The sequence below is a fragment of the Gopherus flavomarginatus genome, chromosome 2 (assembly GCF_025201925.1).
Source record: "Gopherus flavomarginatus isolate rGopFla2 chromosome 2, rGopFla2.mat.asm, whole genome shotgun sequence".
Lineage (NCBI taxonomy): Eukaryota > Metazoa > Chordata > Testudines > Testudinidae > Gopherus > Gopherus flavomarginatus.
The window spans coordinates 102200251-102218433 of record NC_066618.1 but is presented as its reverse complement, the minus strand read 5'-3'; the positions used below and the strand labels follow the sequence as shown (position 1 = coordinate 102218433).

General features: G+C 40.3%; 1 protein-coding gene and 1 long non-coding RNA gene across 7 annotated transcripts in view; both read left to right on the top strand.

Annotated features, from left to right (window-relative positions):
- Positions 1-15694, top strand: part of EZH2 (enhancer of zeste 2 polycomb repressive complex 2 subunit) — an 85238-nt gene extending 69544 nt beyond the window's left edge. For 5 of the 6 annotated variants that reach the window (XM_050937697.1, XM_050937696.1, XM_050937698.1 and 2 more), the window contains 8 exons: positions 5725-5765; positions 7520-7645; positions 9108-9286; positions 10466-10561; positions 12870-12951; positions 13539-13619; positions 13788-13872; positions 15382-15694. In XM_050937697.1, the coding sequence (XP_050793654.1) occupies positions 5725-5765; positions 7520-7645; positions 9108-9286; positions 10466-10561; positions 12870-12951; positions 13539-13619; positions 13788-13872; positions 15382-15442 (751 nt within the window). In that variant the 3' untranslated portion in view covers positions 15443-15694. Of the gene's footprint in view, positions 1-5724; positions 5766-7519; positions 7646-9107; positions 9287-10465; positions 10573-12100; positions 12272-12869; positions 12952-13538; positions 13620-13787; positions 13873-15381 lie in introns of those variants that run through there. The other variant, XR_007772300.1, reaches the window with a different exon arrangement.
- The window catches only part of LOC127043773 (uncharacterized), a 489959-nt gene that overhangs the window by 83187 nt on the left and 388589 nt on the right, over positions 1-18183 (top strand). The window lies entirely within an intron of this gene.

Here is an 18183-nt window from a genome sequence, read left to right as displayed (position 1 = left end):
TGACTATAATGTCATTTCCCAATAATAGTCTGAATCAGTAGTGAATAGAAGATGTTCTGCAAATTAGTATGCTGATTTTGTCCGTATGGTAAAATGTAATGCTTCAAACAAGCAATAACCTGTAATATGCTGGAAAAGTAAGACACATCCTCCCTTTAAAAACAAAACAATTCTTGATCACCTACATGGACTCAGACATTCTGGCTTATTTACCAACTACATACTTAGTTGAAGAACCATGCTGGGAATCTACTAAAGTTCCAGTACAAGACAAAAATAATATGGCAACTTATCTACATTTATTGATATAAGTAAGTGATAAGGAAAGCTGTTATAAGGCTCTTTCTGAGGATATAAAAGGCCCATCCAAAATTAACTTTCTAAAAGTTTTTTAAAATGCTCCCTTTCCGCTGTTTCTTGTCCATCTACTTTGCAACATGTGAACACTTTTGATGGGGAATTTCTTAACTAAAACTCTGTGGGCCAACAGAAACGCAAGCATGGGACAGTTCTGTGCGTCTTCTGGTAAATGTTTTTATTCCTAGAAGGGTGAGAGGAAAAAAGGAAGAGAGAACCCTCAGTAGCCAATAGATCTTTGAAAACTTTTTCTTTCTATATTTCCTGAATGGCTGCGTTTCTCCCCTCCCCCTACTTTTTCCAGCAATTAATCCCTATTACTTTCCTGGCTCCTGTCTACCTGTTTCATAGTCTTCTTGCTCAAGGAGAGCCTTTCATTGATCTTTGTGCAGACGCTGCAACAGTGATAAAATGAACTGACTGCTTGTAGTGTAGAGACAATCAAACCAGGGTAGAAAAGGGGGTCAGTGAGCAGCTAGAAGCGGTCCTGCTCTGTTCAGATCACAATAGTACCATTGCTCCCTCTGCTTCATAGCTCTCAACTGTTCTGAGGCATTTAGTGGGCAAGATTTTCAAAATCTGAAATTGTCCAGCCAAACTGGACAGTTGGCAGCTCTGTTTAGGAATGTTGTTAGCTTTGCATTCTGGTTTTCTCTGTTGTTCTGGTTCATTGGGTGGGGAAGTGCTATACACCAATGTGTTCTTTCTGACTGGTTGCCAGTGTGTCAATGATAAGTGATTTCAGGGTGTCTTTAATGCTTTTACAACATCTCATTGGATTCTGCATTTTACTATGTCAGCTCAAAGACTAATGGGTTACTTTTCCTCCTATGTAAGAAGCATCTTGAGTAAAGCAAAACAATATTGTCACACTTGTTCATGATGGTTTTCTTGTTTCTCTGCCTTCTTGGGAGAGATGCAGTTAGAGGTTTACAAGTGGCTGAAACACTCTGAAGAGGTAGAAAGTGTTCTTTATGTTGTTTCCAGTCTGAATCTACTGTCCCGGAGCCAGACTGCTTAAATTGTGCTGAACAACCTTTCTCTGACTCTCCTAATTTTGGGACATGGTTTCAATTGCAGGCTCTCCAGAGCCTGCTGCACACTCCAGTTCCGTTCTGCCAGAAGACAGGAGAGAGCCTGAAGAACAATTCATAGTGGCTTCCTACATTCACAAGCACCATCGTTCTGAAGGAGAACTCAATTCGTAGAGGAGAATAAGCAGCAGCAGGCTCAGTTTGTAACATCTTTCCTACCTGACTTGGTAGCACTTTTTCATTAAGCTTTCTGTTCAGTCTGGGTGGCCCCTTTACCAATATGCTGAAACTGTCTTGCAAGCTAAACTGCTATTGTTTACTCCACATGAGCACTACCAAACTTAACTTCCTGCAGCTTCGGGTTCCCACACCATCTTAGCATCCCAGTCTGCTTAAAGAATAGAAAGCCTAGTAGGAAATACAGCCTACTCATTGCTAAGAGCAGTTTCCTTTTCTCCTTACTACGCCAAAGTCTTTTAGATTTCTGATAATGCTGTGCTAACGAGAGAGGAAAACTTTTTTCTCTTTTTTTTTTTTTTTTTTTTTTTACACCTCTGTTGTAGGGGCCTAATAACTTCAGTTATCCTGAGGTGTCTTTTTATGTACCATCTCTGCAGCCCAACAGTTTGTAAAAACTATTCTTACTAATTAAACCAAGAAGACAGCTCTGTATTAGAGACAACCAGTTTAACAACTTCAATAAAGAGCAACAATTCCACCAACTCAAAAGAATGTGACTATTTGCTGAGAGGAGAGAAATTGGTACTTTAGTCATTCATTCTCATGTGCTTACATCCATATCTAGTTGATATGAATGAAATAATTATCAATCTCCCTCTGATCTCACCGGATTAATAATCAGCTGTAATGAGTTTTCCCTCATAAAATAGGACTTGACTTCATTTCTTAGACTACACTTAAATGAAGAAATATTCTTGAATATTTTCTATCCAGATAGATTTCATTTCAGTTCTTCTTTCTGTCCTTATTCTTCAGGGATTGGTTCTTCACAGCACCTAGCTATAGCTTTTGTATATTATTCTGCCAAGGATACTGAGGATCTTGTCCAAAGGCATCTTAAGTATCATCGTGCCCTGGCAAGCAGTGTGGGTGATATCTTGACCCAAATTACTTGCATTCCCCTGTAAAAGGCTGCATCTTTAGAGCGAGTCTAGACACAGCATCTTTAAGGAGTCTAATGAGAACAAAAGCAGAAAAGCAAAAACCTACTTTTCCAACAGATCTAACTACATATACCAGTTGAATTTTCATTTCTGAACTTGAGACAGATTCAGTGTTGTCCTCATGCCTTTACTGGGGACAGATTTTAGCAGTTTCCCCAGAAATGTCTATAGCTGCTATCCAGTTGATGTCAGCATCTTCTGGATTTTTAGCCAGAAAGGTCAACATATTTGACAAATGATTTCAGTAATCAGAAGTGAACATAACCCAGAAGCATTCAGTTATTAAATGTGCAGGCAGGCAGGAACCAGATGTAGAGATCAGTTTGTCTCCCACTTTGTTGGAGATCCGACATCAGTAATTGGCCTATTGTTCCTGATACCTGGATTTAGGAACAACGCTTGTGAATGCTTTCTCATCTTCCAACGTGTATTTATATACTGAAATTGCTCTTGCCTGAAAGATTCTCCAAGTACCACTTCTTGGTAAGCCTACCTCATCTGGCTTGATGTTTGTAACACCTCCTGACTATTACTGGGGAAAATGGGAGAAATGGCATGTACAGTAAGAGGAAATTACTCACTAGTAATTGTTTGTTTGTCATGGTCCAGTATTTATTCCATCCTACATCCCACGGGAAACATCACTTGCAGTTCCTCTATTTTATACTATCCTACTACTACTTTGCTGTGGAAATCTCCCACTTGACACTTTTGCCTCTTCGCTTCCTGGTAGTTGAAAATTCAACATTGTCTTCTGTTGCTGAGTAGGGAGAAGAGATAACAAATAGAATTACTGGTGAGAAATCTCTCACCCCCACCACTTGTCCTATCCCCAGTATGTCACTCATTGAGGCCATTAAAGTGCTTCCAGGCAACCTTCTACCTCTTAGTCATTCAGTTTCTGAAAGCCACCATGCTAATAGGGTTTATGTTGCCACCCGTCACCAATATCAAAGAGCACTAGTCAGACCTCTAGTTATCCCAGTTGGCCCATGTTGAAGCGTTCAGTTGGTCCCTAAATGTCATTTTTAATTCCCCCTCTGAACTCATAGTCACAATATACGTTTAATCCTTAACTTTCAGAGTACTGTTTTGGTGGCCGATGTCTCCTTCAGAAGAGTCAGTGAGCTGGCATAATTCATCACAACTTCCATATCTAATTTTCTACCACGTAAAGTTATTTTGATTTTGATCTTCTTGGCCAAAGTGTTAATCTTTCATTTTAATTCATCTCCTTGCCAAATTTTCTATGAAATCTAGTGCGCCTTTAGAAAGGAGGTGGCACGCCTTGGACCTTTGCAGGACATTAGTACCGTATATACTTGTTCAGAAACTGAACATTTTTTGTGTAAAAGTGACGCATCAAAGAGTGGGGGTCGGCTTATAAATGGGTTTACACCAAAATTTGATGATTTTAAACTCTATGGAATCATTGAATTGAGTATTTAATCCATTGTTTACCTGGAGCGTCTGCAAGCATGGAGTCCCTCAGCTCCCTGTGGCTACGGTTCGCTGTTCCCAGCCAATGGGAGCGGCAAACTGCAGACACTAGGAACTGAGGGGCTCTGTGCCTGCAGACACTCCAAGTAAACAAAACATCCAGGCCTTCTAATGGCTTACCCTAACAGGCCAGGAGCCAAAGTTTGCCAGCCCCTGAAATATAGGGTCAGCTTATGAAAGCGTCATATAGTTTTTGCTATTTTTACCTAACCATATTACGGGGAGGAGAGGGGAAAGCTTATAAACGAATGGGCTAATGAACGAGTATATACGCTATGTTACTTTGTTAGAATTGGAGAAGCACTTAATTCATAAACACTTTGTAATGATCAAAGGTCTGATTTAAGTTGTGCATTCATGAGTCTTATCTATGAAAATCTTCCATTACCGGTAGGGAATTTGGCATACTACTAATCCATATTGTCATCTTGGGCCAAAAGAAGGAAAGCTTCTGTGGCAGAAGTATTCAGTTGTGTAGTCTTTTCTACATTTAATTTGTCTGCAGTGTTTGGCGAATGTAACATAATCATGTGAGGTATAGTAAATTTTCTGACTTGAAATCTTATTTCTTCCTTCAAGTAGTTGGGAAGCAGAGTTCTAGAGAGGTTCTGTATCTCTTAATTGAAGTAATACAGTGCAGATATAGGAATTTTTACCTGTTTATAACCTTTTACTTCAGTGTTATACCTGCTTGGAGTGACCCACCTTGAAAAGGAATTAAATCTGTTTTTGTATAACATTTTTTTAAAGAAAAGTTATAAATCCGAAGAAATTAAGAACCTGAACTCTTGAGTCTCGTAGTTACCTTGACAAGAGTCTACTGAATTGGATGGAGAACAGGTTAACACACATTTAATGTTTAATCATGTTGTGTTTGGTTAAAGCTGTTGGGTACACAGGAGGAAAAAGCAGTAATCCATTAGAATCCAATTTGATGTAATGCTATGCAGAAAGGAAATTAACAGGTAGAAGTTCCTATTTGCTTAAACATATATTTAAATGTATCTAAGCTTGGAAAGAAGAACTTCTGGGTGTTTATAGGCATTGGAAAGAAATGCAGATTCATGGTTCTGTTCCTTAAACATTTGAATCTACCATGAGAATTTCTCACTACACACAACACTCTGCATTACGTGGACCAGTTACAATAATTAACTCTCTCTAGAAATGGAGATCTATACAGAAGCAAATTGACAGCCTGTCCCATAGTCACAAACAATAGAAATTTAATGTCTGTATTTAAACGTATGAATTAACTCCTTGGGAATATAAAGGTAGGAAATCCTGGCTGCAAATGATTTAACTTTTTATTATGGTGAAAGTTGGTAGTTCAGTAAGTTTTAACTGCTAAAGAAACAATATCTTGGAACTCCAGCTTTAAAGCAAAATTAAAAAGACTGGTTTCTAACATAATTTTTAGTAGATTGTAAATCGCCTCAAGCACATTGATGTCACCAGATTTTAGCAGTAAACTGGGCTAGTGTGGAGGTTCTTCTGTAAAACTTCGATGTAGGTGGTTTAGGAATTCTTGTTACAGAAGACTTTCCCAGTTAAGTGATTTTGTAGGTACCTAGAACTGCAGCTACATTCTCCAGCCCAGTACAGGAGGAGTTCCTGTCAACCTTCTTGTTTGTTTTGTGTTTTTGCAGGTTGTGGGCTGCTCATTGCAGAAAGATACAGCTGAAAAAGGGTTAGCATCTTTCCATTCAACTTTGTCCTGAATTTTTAAGATCCTACTAATGTTTTCTGAATGTTAGGCCATTTTATACTTTTCATGGGGAGTCAGGGGTCACAAGGAGACTGAAGAATAGTAACCATACATTACTGATATAGCAGGGACAGCGGATATTCCACATTGTTTATGCAGCTGTTCAGAAAAAGCTTTGCATATTTTAAAAGAAAATAAAACTAAATAGGAAGGAGGCAATGAATTCATAACACGTTAGGCAGGCCTTGTTATAGTGCAAATAACACAGCACAACTCTTATTGTGATGAGCTGCATTTGTGTGGGTTTTCTGTTTTTTATTTTGCAAGATGCTCTACAAATTTGTGGGGATGGGAGAGACTTTGATTAAAGAATAATCTGTTCAGCAGTGGATTTTTTTTTTTTTTTTTTTTTTTTGCGCTGCTTGGTTGTTATCTGAAACAGATATAACATTATACAAATACACCTAAACCAGCATAAGTGCTAGTGGATTGAAGGCAGATATTAATTTATATAGCACCCAAAGTTTATTAGCTGCTCTACAGATAAAGTGAGAGACACAATGCCTGCTTTCAAGAGCCTAGGACTTATCACAGGGAAATTGACCAGCAGAAATATAGCGGTATAATTGTATGGGTATTGCTAAGCAGTATAATTCCTCTTGTGGAATAAAAATGACCTTAGTTTAGATCAGTGGGGGCAGCCTGCGGGCCACACACGGCCCATCAGGGTAATCCACTAGCAGGCTGCCCAACAGTTTGCTTCCATTTGCATGGCTGCTCGCAGCTCTCAGTGGCCACAGTTTGCCATTCCCAGCCAATGGGAGCTGCAAGAAGCAGCAGCCAGCACATCCCTGTGGCCCGCACCACTTCCCGCAGCTTCCATTGGCTGGGAACAGTGAACTGTGGCCACTGGGAGCTGTGGGCAGCTGTGCAAATGCAAACAAACTGTCTGGTGGCCTGCCAGCAGATTACCCTGATGGGCTGCATGTGGCCTGATCGGCCGCATGTGGTCTGCAGGTTGCCTACCACTGGTCTAGATCGTTCACATACAGAGCTATAGTGTTCACAGGTGCTGGCTTCTAATTTTCCATAGGGGCACTCAACCCCAGCTCCACCCTAGGCCCCACCTCTTCACCCCCTGCTCCACCCCTACTCAGCTCTTTCTGCCCACAAGCGTGCCCTGTCCCCACTCCTCCCTCTCCCAACTCCTACTGCATGCTGCTGAACAACTGTTCCAAGGCATCCTGGGGTGGGTGGGTAGGGGAGGAGTTGATCGGTGGGGGGCCACAGGTAGGCAGGAGTTGGGGGAGGAAGGTGGTGGCTGCTGGTGGGTGCTCAGCACCTGCTCCGTTTTTTTTTTGTCTGTGGTTGCTCCAGCCCTGGAGCATCCATGCAGTCAGTGCCTATGCTAGTAATTATACAGCTATAGTTCTGCTCCTCAATTCCCACTGTAGACGAGCTCTTAGGTTCTAAATACACTACAGATTAATAATATGAGGGGTGAGGTGCAACAGCAAGCAAGCAATTCAGTAATTAAGTTAACATACATCTTGTTAATGCCACAATTTTTCTTTCGTGTACTTTTCTATTATTAATACTTTGAGAAGAGTAGGTTTGATAGGCCTTTTTTGTTTAAGTGAATTTTAAGACGGGACTTCCCATTTGAAATTTTTGGTTAAACAAATTTAAAGTTCTCTCATTCTTAATCTTTTCAAATTATTACTATTTTTATTCAGATGGGTCATCTAATCATGTTTACAACTACCAGCCATGTGATCATCCTCGTCAGCCTTGTGACAGCTCATGTCCTTGTGTAATTGCTCAGAACTTTTGTGAGAAGTTTTGTCAGTGCAGCTCAGAATGTAAGTAATTTTGGAAGGCATCTGCAATTGAGTGTCTTTTCATAGACTAGTGTCATTGGTAGACACAAATTTGCTGATATTAAATAAAAGGCCTACAAAGGGCAAAACAATGAGCTTTTGCCATTTTTTGCTGTTTTTTGACATTGAAAACTTTCCAGGCCGCCTTTAAGAGAGGTTTTTTCTTTCTCTTGTGCCCCCCCTTTAAAAAAAAAAAAAAAAAAAAAAGCATTATTTCAGGTTATATGTAGGTGACCAGAACCATAAATGATGACATTACAAGTAAGGAGTGAAAGTGCTTTTTAGTCTGCTTACATCTCTTTGGTTGTCTTAACTCCTGTTTAACTTTAATGGCTAATTACACTTTGAATAGAGTTTTCATTATAAATTCAGCACCCTCACCCATTCAAGTAGGGAGTTGAAAGCTCAAAATAAATCCTCTGCCTCCAAGTGGTCCTCCAGCAAAACCAGAAAAAAACACACTTTTCCTTACTGATATTTCTAAGGTAAGAAACAAGGGCATACACACACCCGTACCCTGGCTTCCTGGTTCTTTTCAGAATTTATAAAGATACAAAAATCGCTAAATAAGTTAAACATTAACAACACCAAGTACAGCAACATCTAAATGGCTTTGAAATACTTACTTAAGGTGTCAAGTATCAGAGGGGTAGTTGTGTTAGTCTGGATCTGTAGAAGCAGCAGAGTCCTGTGGCACCTTATAGACTAACAGACGTATTGGAGCATGCATCCGACAAACTGGGTATTCACCCACGAAAGCTCATGCTTCAATATGTCTGTTAGTCTATAAGGTGCTTCAGGACTCTTTGCTGCTTATACTTAAGGTGCAGATTTTAATAAGACTGTGCTTATAGTGAAACGTGTTTAAATGAATGCAGGACGGGGGCATTAAGGAGCAGTGAGTTGGTTATTCTTGAATATAAAGCCTGTGTAAAGAAACTTACCATCCCTCTGTTTAAAGGGAGAATCTCAAAACTAGTGCATAGGGCGAGCACTGCTTCGTTCAGTAGAAGATTGCAGAGAAAACACCCTTAGAGTATGTCTACTCAGCCTATGGTAATGAGCCTCCTGGCGTAGGTCAACTGGCTCAGGCTAGTGCTCCAAAAATAGCTCTATAGATATACTTGGAGGTTGCAGCTTAGGCTGGAGCTCAGGCTGTGAAGCCCACACCCCTCCCTAGGCTTCAGAGCTCAAGCTGCAATGTCAAAGTGCTGCCTACATAGTTATTTTTAGAGCACTAGCCTGAGTCTGTCAACCTGGCTGGGAGGCACACAGCTGCAGGCTGCATAGTCACCCTGCCTGATTCCGTTCACTTTGTATTAACCTTAAGTATTGGGGAATTGAAACATCTGGAGCAAGGAATCAGTGTATTTTTGCTAAACTTTAGCACCTGAACTGTGATCCTTTTTTTACATTTACTTGTTTATTTTTCTTTCCTTTAAAGGCCAAAACAGGTTTCCTGGATGCCGCTGCAAAGCACAGTGCAACACTAAGCAGTGTCCATGCTATCTGGCTGTACGTGAATGTGATCCAGACCTCTGTCTGACATGTGGAGCAGCCGATCACTGGGACAGCAAAAATGTTTCTTGCAAGAACTGCAGCATTCAGAGGGGATCCAAAAAGGTGTATATGCTTATCTTTCTACACACATCTTCCCATCTCCACTGTTTTTGCCTTTTTACATCATGTGAACAATGAGGGGAGGTGCCTAATATTGTTTTCATGCCAAAAAGTCCCCAGTGCACTGGAGTTTGGACTCTGCTGTGGCTTTTTTTGTGGCCAAGAAAAAGAGAGAGACTAGCCTCAATGGGAAAGTAGTTTCCACCTACTTTGCCATTCTGAGTTATGTGCTACTTTAGTCCTCTTTGTACAGCTCCTTATGCAACTTGTGCCACTATGGAATGGAACATCTACTGTTTTCTTCAGTACTAACTTGTGTGCAAAATATGTGAACTTAAGCTGAGCATCACCTTTTGTAGGCTGAAAAAAATATGCATTTTTAAAGCACTGGTTCATGGTTTCCATAATCAGATTAATATTGAAGTGGTAAATATTGCAGTTGTACAAGCAGACTTCTGCAATCTTAAAAATCTCAATTTTTTTTTTTTTAAATATTCTGATCTGAAGGCCTTTAGTACAGACGGACAGTTTTGCATGTGTCTTTTTACTTGGATTTCCCCCGTAATCAGTGGGTTCTGTGGTCCTGTGGGTCCTCCCCTTAGGCTGGGGGTGGATCCTTTAGCAGTGGGCGGGCTTTGCCCGCCCACTTCCCAGACACCCAATAGTACAGTCAGTTAGTGGTGGTCTTATTTTTCACTTTCAGACCCTCTGTCCATAAAGTGGTCATTTACGAGAAATACTTGGATTTGTAAGCAGTTTCTACCCTGGAATGTTTTTTTCATTAGCACTGTGTCTGGTCTTTTTTATGTGCACCTTCCTTCTCCCTCCACCTCCCCCCTTCCCAAATGTTAATGACTATGTATGTTTATCATTTAAGTTGAACATTCCAGAAAAACCAAGTCAGATCAGGGTGACTCCAGGCCCCTGCATGCCAAGCGAGTGCTTGGGGCGGGAAGCCGCGGGGGGCACTCTTGCCGGCGCCGCGAGGGCGGCAGGCAGGCTGCCTGCGGATGGTTCGCTGGTTGCAGGCATGCCTGCGGAGGGTCTGCCGAAGCTGCCGGATCAGCGGACCCTCCGCAGGCAAACCGCCGGAGGCAGCCTGCCTGCTGTGCTTGAGGCGGCAAAATCCCTAGAGCCGCCCCTGAGTCAGATGATACATTTCTTGTTTCTCCCCTTCTCTAGCATCTGCTGTTAGCACCTTCAGATGTGGCAGGCTGGGGAATTTTCATCAAAGATCCTGTACAGAAGAATGAATTCATCTCTGAGTACTGTGGTGAGGTAAGGAAAGAGTACCTTTCAAGTCAGTGGTTTTCAGCCTTTTTACATTTGCGGACCTCTTAGGAAATCTTAGAAATAGTCCAAGGACCATGGGTTGAAAACCACTGCTTCAAATGTATGTTTTAATCGTTACAGCTGTACGTTGGCAGAAGAGTAAGACATTTGTTTTTTATACATAATGTCTCACTAAAATATTCAAGGTCAGTTTCTTCAGTGATGTATCAGTTTGTGACCTTGACTAATTATAAAGCAAAATTGGTTAAATAATGTCTCCAGGCTTGGGAACTAGCTTGTTTGTAGATTTAGTACCCTTTTGTGGAATAATGGAATGTTATACAATAATTCATAGCAGGTTTCAAGGTCCTGGCATTTCCAAGAGAATAAAAGTTTCCCTAGCATCTACTATGCATAGCTGAATCCACGGTTGATACTGCCATTTTTCCACTGGCAAGATTTTTCATGACTTTTGAGTGCCTGTGAGGATGAGGCTGGAAGAGAGGATGGATCTAAAGCAGGGTTTCTCAAATTTCATTGCACTGTGACCCGCTTCTGACAACAAAATTACTACATGACCCCAGGATCGGGGACACGAAGCCTAAGCCCGCCAGAGCCCCACCACCATGGGCAGGGGAACCAAAGCCCAAGGGCTTCAGCCCCTGGCAGGGGACCTGTAGCCTCGGGCTTGGGCCCCAGACCCCATTGCCAGCCCCGTTGGAACATTCTTGACCCACTTTGGGGTCCCAACCCACAGTTTGAAAAACACTGATCTAAAGAGCAGTCCCAGTTAAAGCAAATCTGGAGTTTCTTGCAAAATCATTTGACTGCTAGCATAAGATGCTGCCAAGATTCAGTAGGCAAGACTGCCCTCTCGCCTGCCCCAAATGTAGATATCAGGCTGTGTGAAAGGGAGAGCTAAGGCCCAGCAGTGAGTATCGTGTACAGAGTGAATTGATTTAAATGAAAGCAACTTAAATTGTCATTTTCAATCATAGTATGATTAAATCATGTTGTCCATTTGTATAATAGTTATTTTCCAAGTGAAAGGTCGATCCTTATTGGTTGGTAACTATTAAACATGTTGATTTGCGACTAAGTAGTCTCTATACTAAACTTGGTGCTTCTTTTTGCTAACCAGGAGAATACACTATTGCTGTACATACTTATTTAAGCAGTTATGTAGCTAAACTTACATTTAGATTTTTAATCTTTATTTTTAGAAAATGAAGATGCATTTCTTCTTAACTAGATAATTAACTTTGGTATCAAGCTCTATTTTCAGATTTGATTGAAAATGCATAAAAACAGCTTCAGTTTTTTTCACAATTAAATAAAACTACCTTAAGTGTGCTGGATATGTAAGAGGAAAAAATTACCAAAAGTTTATCAAAACATGTTTTGTAGTTAAAACTGATTTACTAAAGGAAGTAATTATCTGTTAGTGAATTGTACTGATTGCTTCTGGTTGCCATGACCTTTAAGATTTCGGAACTAGTAGATCTCATCCTCTCACACCTAGTTTTTATTCATAGATTGGAAGAGGAAAACAGCTTTCCTGCTTTTTCAACTGCGAATGAACTAAACTGAACTAGTTGAATAAACTGAATCAAAGAAAATATTTTCTCTGAACCTGTAGAAGAGGCTATTGATGTTAAAAGCTGGTTTGGCACTTCAACATACTGGTTCCAGATGCTTAGCCAGTGACTTCTACCAGTTCAGTAGTTTCACCTTTCTTAAAATGTGGCAGCAAACATGTACTTCTTAATATTATTTTATGTATTTAATGTAAATGATGAGCTTAAACTTTAATATAAATTGTCTATTTCAAAATTAATTTTAAAGGGGTTGAATTGAAAAAAACTTTTTAAATAAAATTGGGTTTTGATTTTTTTTAAATTTTATATATCTTTAGAGAAACAGAATTATAAAATCTGTATGTCTTCCTTCTAGGCTGAACTGATGGTGCTGTTTTGGGCTACTAAATAAGAGAGCCCTAGTTAATGTAACTTCATATTGGCTGAATTGAAAATGTCTCCAAGATGACAGCTGTAGACTTTTATTAGTCTTGCAGTCATGGTCTTTGTATCCACCCACAGAACAGCCTAGTCTAAGACCACTTGTCAGCCTTAGCTGTAGTGTTAGTTTTCCCTGTCTTAATTCCACTTGCCGTATAAATTTCATTCCAGAATGGGAAAAGTTAGGATGCCAGTTACGATGGGCTTTAGATGTGGAGCATGCTTGAGGCTGTAAGCTATTTCCATTACCAGCTGAAAAATAAGTGGCCTTTTTTAATATGCAATATTTCTTGCAGATTATTTCTCAGGATGAGGCAGATAGAAGAGGGAAGGTATATGACAAGTACATGTGCAGCTTTCTATTCAATCTGAATAATGGTATGTATGTCTAGCTATCCATTCTAATTGACACAACTAAGATTTTCAAAACCTCAATTTAGCTGCCACCTAACCCACAGGCACCTAAATTTGTGCAGGTGGCATGAACAAAACAACCTAAGTTCTGCCACTGCTGAGTGCCCATGCTCACTTCTATGGCTGGGTGGGATTCTCAGAGTAGGTGATTCCTGCTTATCTCACCTGGGGGGCCTCGTGCATGTAGAGTTTAAAGAGCTTGTAGACCTGGAAAGAAAGAAGAGATCCATCTAATTTAGAAACATCATTTGGGCAGGAGATGGAATGTGTAAAGATTCTCAGCAGGTGGAAACATCAGTTCTAGGAAGTTTAGAATGTTGTTTAACTACGGCGCCATGATATTTTAATATAGCAACTTGTTAGCCTTTCCTGAAGAAAATTTAACATCGGAGAAGGTTTTTCAAAATGACTTTCACGTGTGAAGCTGAACACACTAAAGTTATAACCTGGCAGGTGCATAAAGTAGGCTGTGTGCTGTACAGCATTTTCTCAGATGTGCTTAGAAAGCTCTTTAGAGGAAACCTATTCTAACTGCTTACATTCTCTTCTAGATTTTGTGGTTGATGCAACACGCAAGGGTAACAAAATCCGATTTGCAAACCATTCAGTAAATCCCAACTGCTATGCAAAAGGTAATACCAGAAACAATTAATCTAGGGTTAGTCTAACAATACATGAAACATCATTATTGTAGAATGTTGAATACATGTTTGTGGTGGCAGAATGTGTAAATCCTTCTAATGTGAGCTAAGAAAGACCCTGACTGTATACTTACTTTCTCTCTCTTTTTTTTTAAACAGTTATGATGGTTAATGGAGATCACAGAATAGGTATATTTGCTAAGAGAGCCATTCAGACTGGTGAAGAGCTGTTTTTTGACTACAGGTTGGTAAATTGTAGCAAGATCTTCATTCTAGGGCCACTGCAGCCAAGCCTGATTTTTTTGTCTCATTGAATCTTTAATATCTGAGATTTGATAATGTATCTAGATACCTCCCCTTTTACTGAAATTCGTCTTTGGGTCGCAGCAGATTGCTTATGCCAGCAGTTGTCTTCATCTCTCAGTACTGGGATTTTGCTGGTGAAAGAGAAAGCAATGCACTTGGGGCACTTCTGGCTCTGAAACTCATAGGCACAGTCTAATTAAAGCGGCTAGTCAGAACATTGCAACCTTGAAGCCCAGGGCTTTATAGGGAGGACTATCCCCCTATGTATGGAAGAGACAACTATCTAAACTTTATGTATTTTTTTCTCCAAATAACATACCCAAGTTTGCCAATTACAAAAGACCAGATCTACACAGTAAAATCTGTCAGGGGTGATTGATTGAGACATTTTTATACTGGCATAACTGCTTGTGATTGATTCCACCTCCCCCCCCCCCGCCACGCACACCCAAGCAAAATACAACATTGGTGCTTTTCTAGTATAGATTAGGCTCGTCTCCTCTTGTAAACACACATGTGGAGCAAACAGCTGCTCCATTCGTTGTCTAGTGCTGACTGCACACTGGGCCAGATTTTTTAAGATAGTTAGGCTTTGCAACACTAAACAGAGCAATGCCTAAGTGATTTCAACAGCCAAGTGCTGTATCCAAAAGTGACTTAAAGTAGCTTGAGTAGCTTTAAAAATCTGGCCTACTGTGATTGCCATTCAGGGGAACACAAAACTGGAACAAACTTCCTGGGTCATCGAGTTCAGTCCCCTGCTATAACAGGCAACCCACCCTCTGTCCTGTTTATATACTTGTCAAATTAGTGCAAGGCTGTTTCACTCCTGATGGTTAGGAACCTCTAATTTATTCATGATCAATTTTTATTTAGCCTTGGAAGGGGTTGATTTTTATTGGCAAATTTCAGTAAACGTCATTTCGCTGTACATACACAAACTAGTGAAAAAACATTTCCGTCAAAGGGAGAAAAGTGCTGCTTGAGAACTTGTTTGATTTCAAGATAACTGTTTAGAGCTTTGCTTTGTGATGTTGACAGTTCATGTTGATACTCAAACTATGTGGTATTATTGTTCCTCCTCTTTACGGCCCCCCCACTGAAAATTTAAATTAAAAAAAAAAAACCCTCCAAAATAAGCATTATATTTCAGTTAAATGAAATTCCTCCAAGCTGCTGCATACTGATTTCTACCCCAAAGTCTGTTTTAACCTGAATTGGGCTCTCTCAATGCTACTGCACTCTACCACCACCACTAAGGTTGTTCCTATGTTTTCTTCTAGAGCAGCAACTTAAATGTAAGGGCACAAAAGCAACAGAATTGTGTTTAGCCTTAGTTCCCAGTATCTTTGAGAGGTTCAGCACCTTAAATGCCTCTTGAAGTAAGTTACTGATGATGATACATATCAAATACAAGATTAATAAAGTTGTCTCTTTTCCCCCTCAGATACAGCCAGGCTGATGCACTGAAATACGTAGGCATTGAAAGAGAAATGGAAATCCCTTGATATCAGCTACCTCTACTTTTGAACAGCTGCCTTATCTCCAGGAATTTTCTAGTACTGTGGGCAATTTTAGAAATGATGCAATTTGAAATTCTGAATTTGCAAAGTACTGTAACAGTAATTTATAGTCAATTTCAAAATCAACTTTTTATTGCCTTCTCACCAGCTGCAAAGTTTTTTGTACCAATGAACTTTTGCAATAATGTGGTGTGGTACATTTTTCAACCTTGAATAAAGGATACTTGAACTTCTTCATTTTTGAGTGTATTTTAGCTATAATGGTGGTTCTAGGCAGTTTAAAAAACTTTGGTATATAAAGTAAATCACTTGAGGGTACACAGTGCACTTAAAATCACTTGTTGCTGCTTTTACCTTGTGTGGGACTTTCACACCATTAGCTGAGCAGGAAGCACAGGAAAATGCAAAAACAAATCGGGGCTTTAAGGCCAAGTTAGTCATCTTTATATTGGGGCAGGCATAGACCCTTTCTCCAAACTGTATGTGGGGGCAACTTAATTGCCCTGAGTGACATTCAGCTAAGTTAGTCCATCTTAAATAAAGGTGTGTATTTGAAGAGTATTACTTTAACAGTCTCCACAGAGGTGTAGTTTGGAAGTGAATTAAGGCAAGAACTAAAGTAGCCTTAATTCAGGCTAAAGGGAAAAAGTTGTAAGTATGGCACAGTGTCCTTCACTCTGACCTAGTGCTTCAGGGCAGTGGCTCTCAACTTTTTCAGACTACTGTACCCCTTTCAGGAGGCTGATTTATCTTGCATACCCCCAAGCTACACCTCACTTAAACTACTTGCTCACAAAATCACAATACATGTCTCAGTAGGCTATTAAAAAATTGCTTACTTTCTCATTAATAAGATAAATTAATTGTACTTCCACTTTAGTGTATAGTATATAAACAAGTCATTATTTCTATTGACTTCCCTAGTGCTTTTTATGTAGCCTGTTGAAAAACCAGGCACATATCTAGATGAGTTGATGTATCCCCAGAGGCATGAGAACCCCTGTTTTAGCGTATATTGTACACTAGAGCCCATTGGCCTCAGCATCCTCCTACTTGCAAGTCTGAATTGGCTTGTTTTTTTTAGAATAGTCCTAGCTGATCCTGGCTGATTTACTACTGCACAGCCATCAAGTTTGCAAGGGAACAGTTTTCCACTGGAAAATGATTAAATCTAAATATATTGATCTTGTCAGTAACTTGCTACAAAAGTTGACATTTCAATAAGGTTCAAAATGAAACCTTAAAGGAAAGTCAAAAACTATCAGTATACTATGTTTTATTCTGTCCTTTCTCCAGTTGCAAGAGCTGCTATTGCCAACCCTGTGGAAAAACACAAATTGGGCTTGTAGGCCTACCACAGTCCTAAGCTGTACCCTGAGGGATCTAATCAGAGTGTTGGGGTTCTTAGGGTGCTTATCCCATTTCAAAACAAGTCAATCCCTGACTCACACTAAACTAAAAATCAAGCTAATTTACCACAGAAAAGTTGGCAACTATGATACCAACCCTTGGCATTAGGTGTCTGCTTTTGATGCACAACAGCTGCCAGAGCCGTATCACTCAAAAGTGCAGACAAGGGCAAGGATAAACTTTCACAGAGTAGATGGGCTCAGTATATGAATTTTACTACAAGAAGTTACACACTGGGTATTAGTCATATGCCAGATGGGAGCACAGTTCTCAAACCCCACTGTATATTTCACAGTGATCTTTTGTGTACTAACCACCTTGATCTCACACTCCTGCAACATCTGCCCTATAAACCTCTCTGACAGCCACCACTGGGGCGTTCCCAAACAGGTGCCATTAGAAGGCAAGTGCTGTAATGGCAGCACTACCCCACAGTACTCGCAACTACAAGTTGTCTAACGTTAACTTCCATGGGGCTCTGGCTGACTCCTGGAACAACTTCCACCATCTTGGGATATTTTTTCAAAAGCTCCAGCAGAAACCAAGCGTTCATTGATACTGAAAAAAGACTCAGGAGAAACAGCAGCCACGCTGGCCTGCAAGCCTACATCCAGCCTATACTGAAGACTCCATATACCTATTACCACCCTGTACTTTAGGAGGTTTAGCTGAAATGGGTAATTGCTGATCTGTTAACTTGGGTTCTCCACAGGCCATTTCAGAAAGTGGCTATAAATCCATCTGCTAGCTCAACTTGATTTTTTCTTCTGCTTCCATTTGTTGGGCCAGAGCACTCCCATCCCTTTGTCTACCCTTGTGTAAAAACTACATGACCAGTGTATCATAACCCAGTTGATCTACACAGACTGCAGTTTGAACAAGGAGCTTGGTAAGCCATAGCAGAACAATTTACACTTTGAACTAAGCCACTTTCTCTTTGAAAACTCAGTATACAGGGCAGAGTTCACAGCAACCACAGGGGCTCATTCACCTGCACATCTACCAACGTGATATGTGCCAGCAATGCCCCTCTGCCATGTACGTTTGCGAAGAGACGGTCCGGTTTCACCAAAGAATAAAATGGACACAAATCTGACATCAGGAATCATAACATTCAAAAACCAGTGGGAGAACACTTTAACCACGCAGTGACAGACTTGAAGGTGGCAATTTTGCAACAAAAAACCTTCAAAAACAGGTTCCAAAGAGAGACTGCTGAACTTGAATTAATATGCAAATTAGCCACAATTAACTCAGGCCTAAACAGAGACTGGGAATGGTTGGGTCATTACACTAATTGAATACGTTAAGTTCTC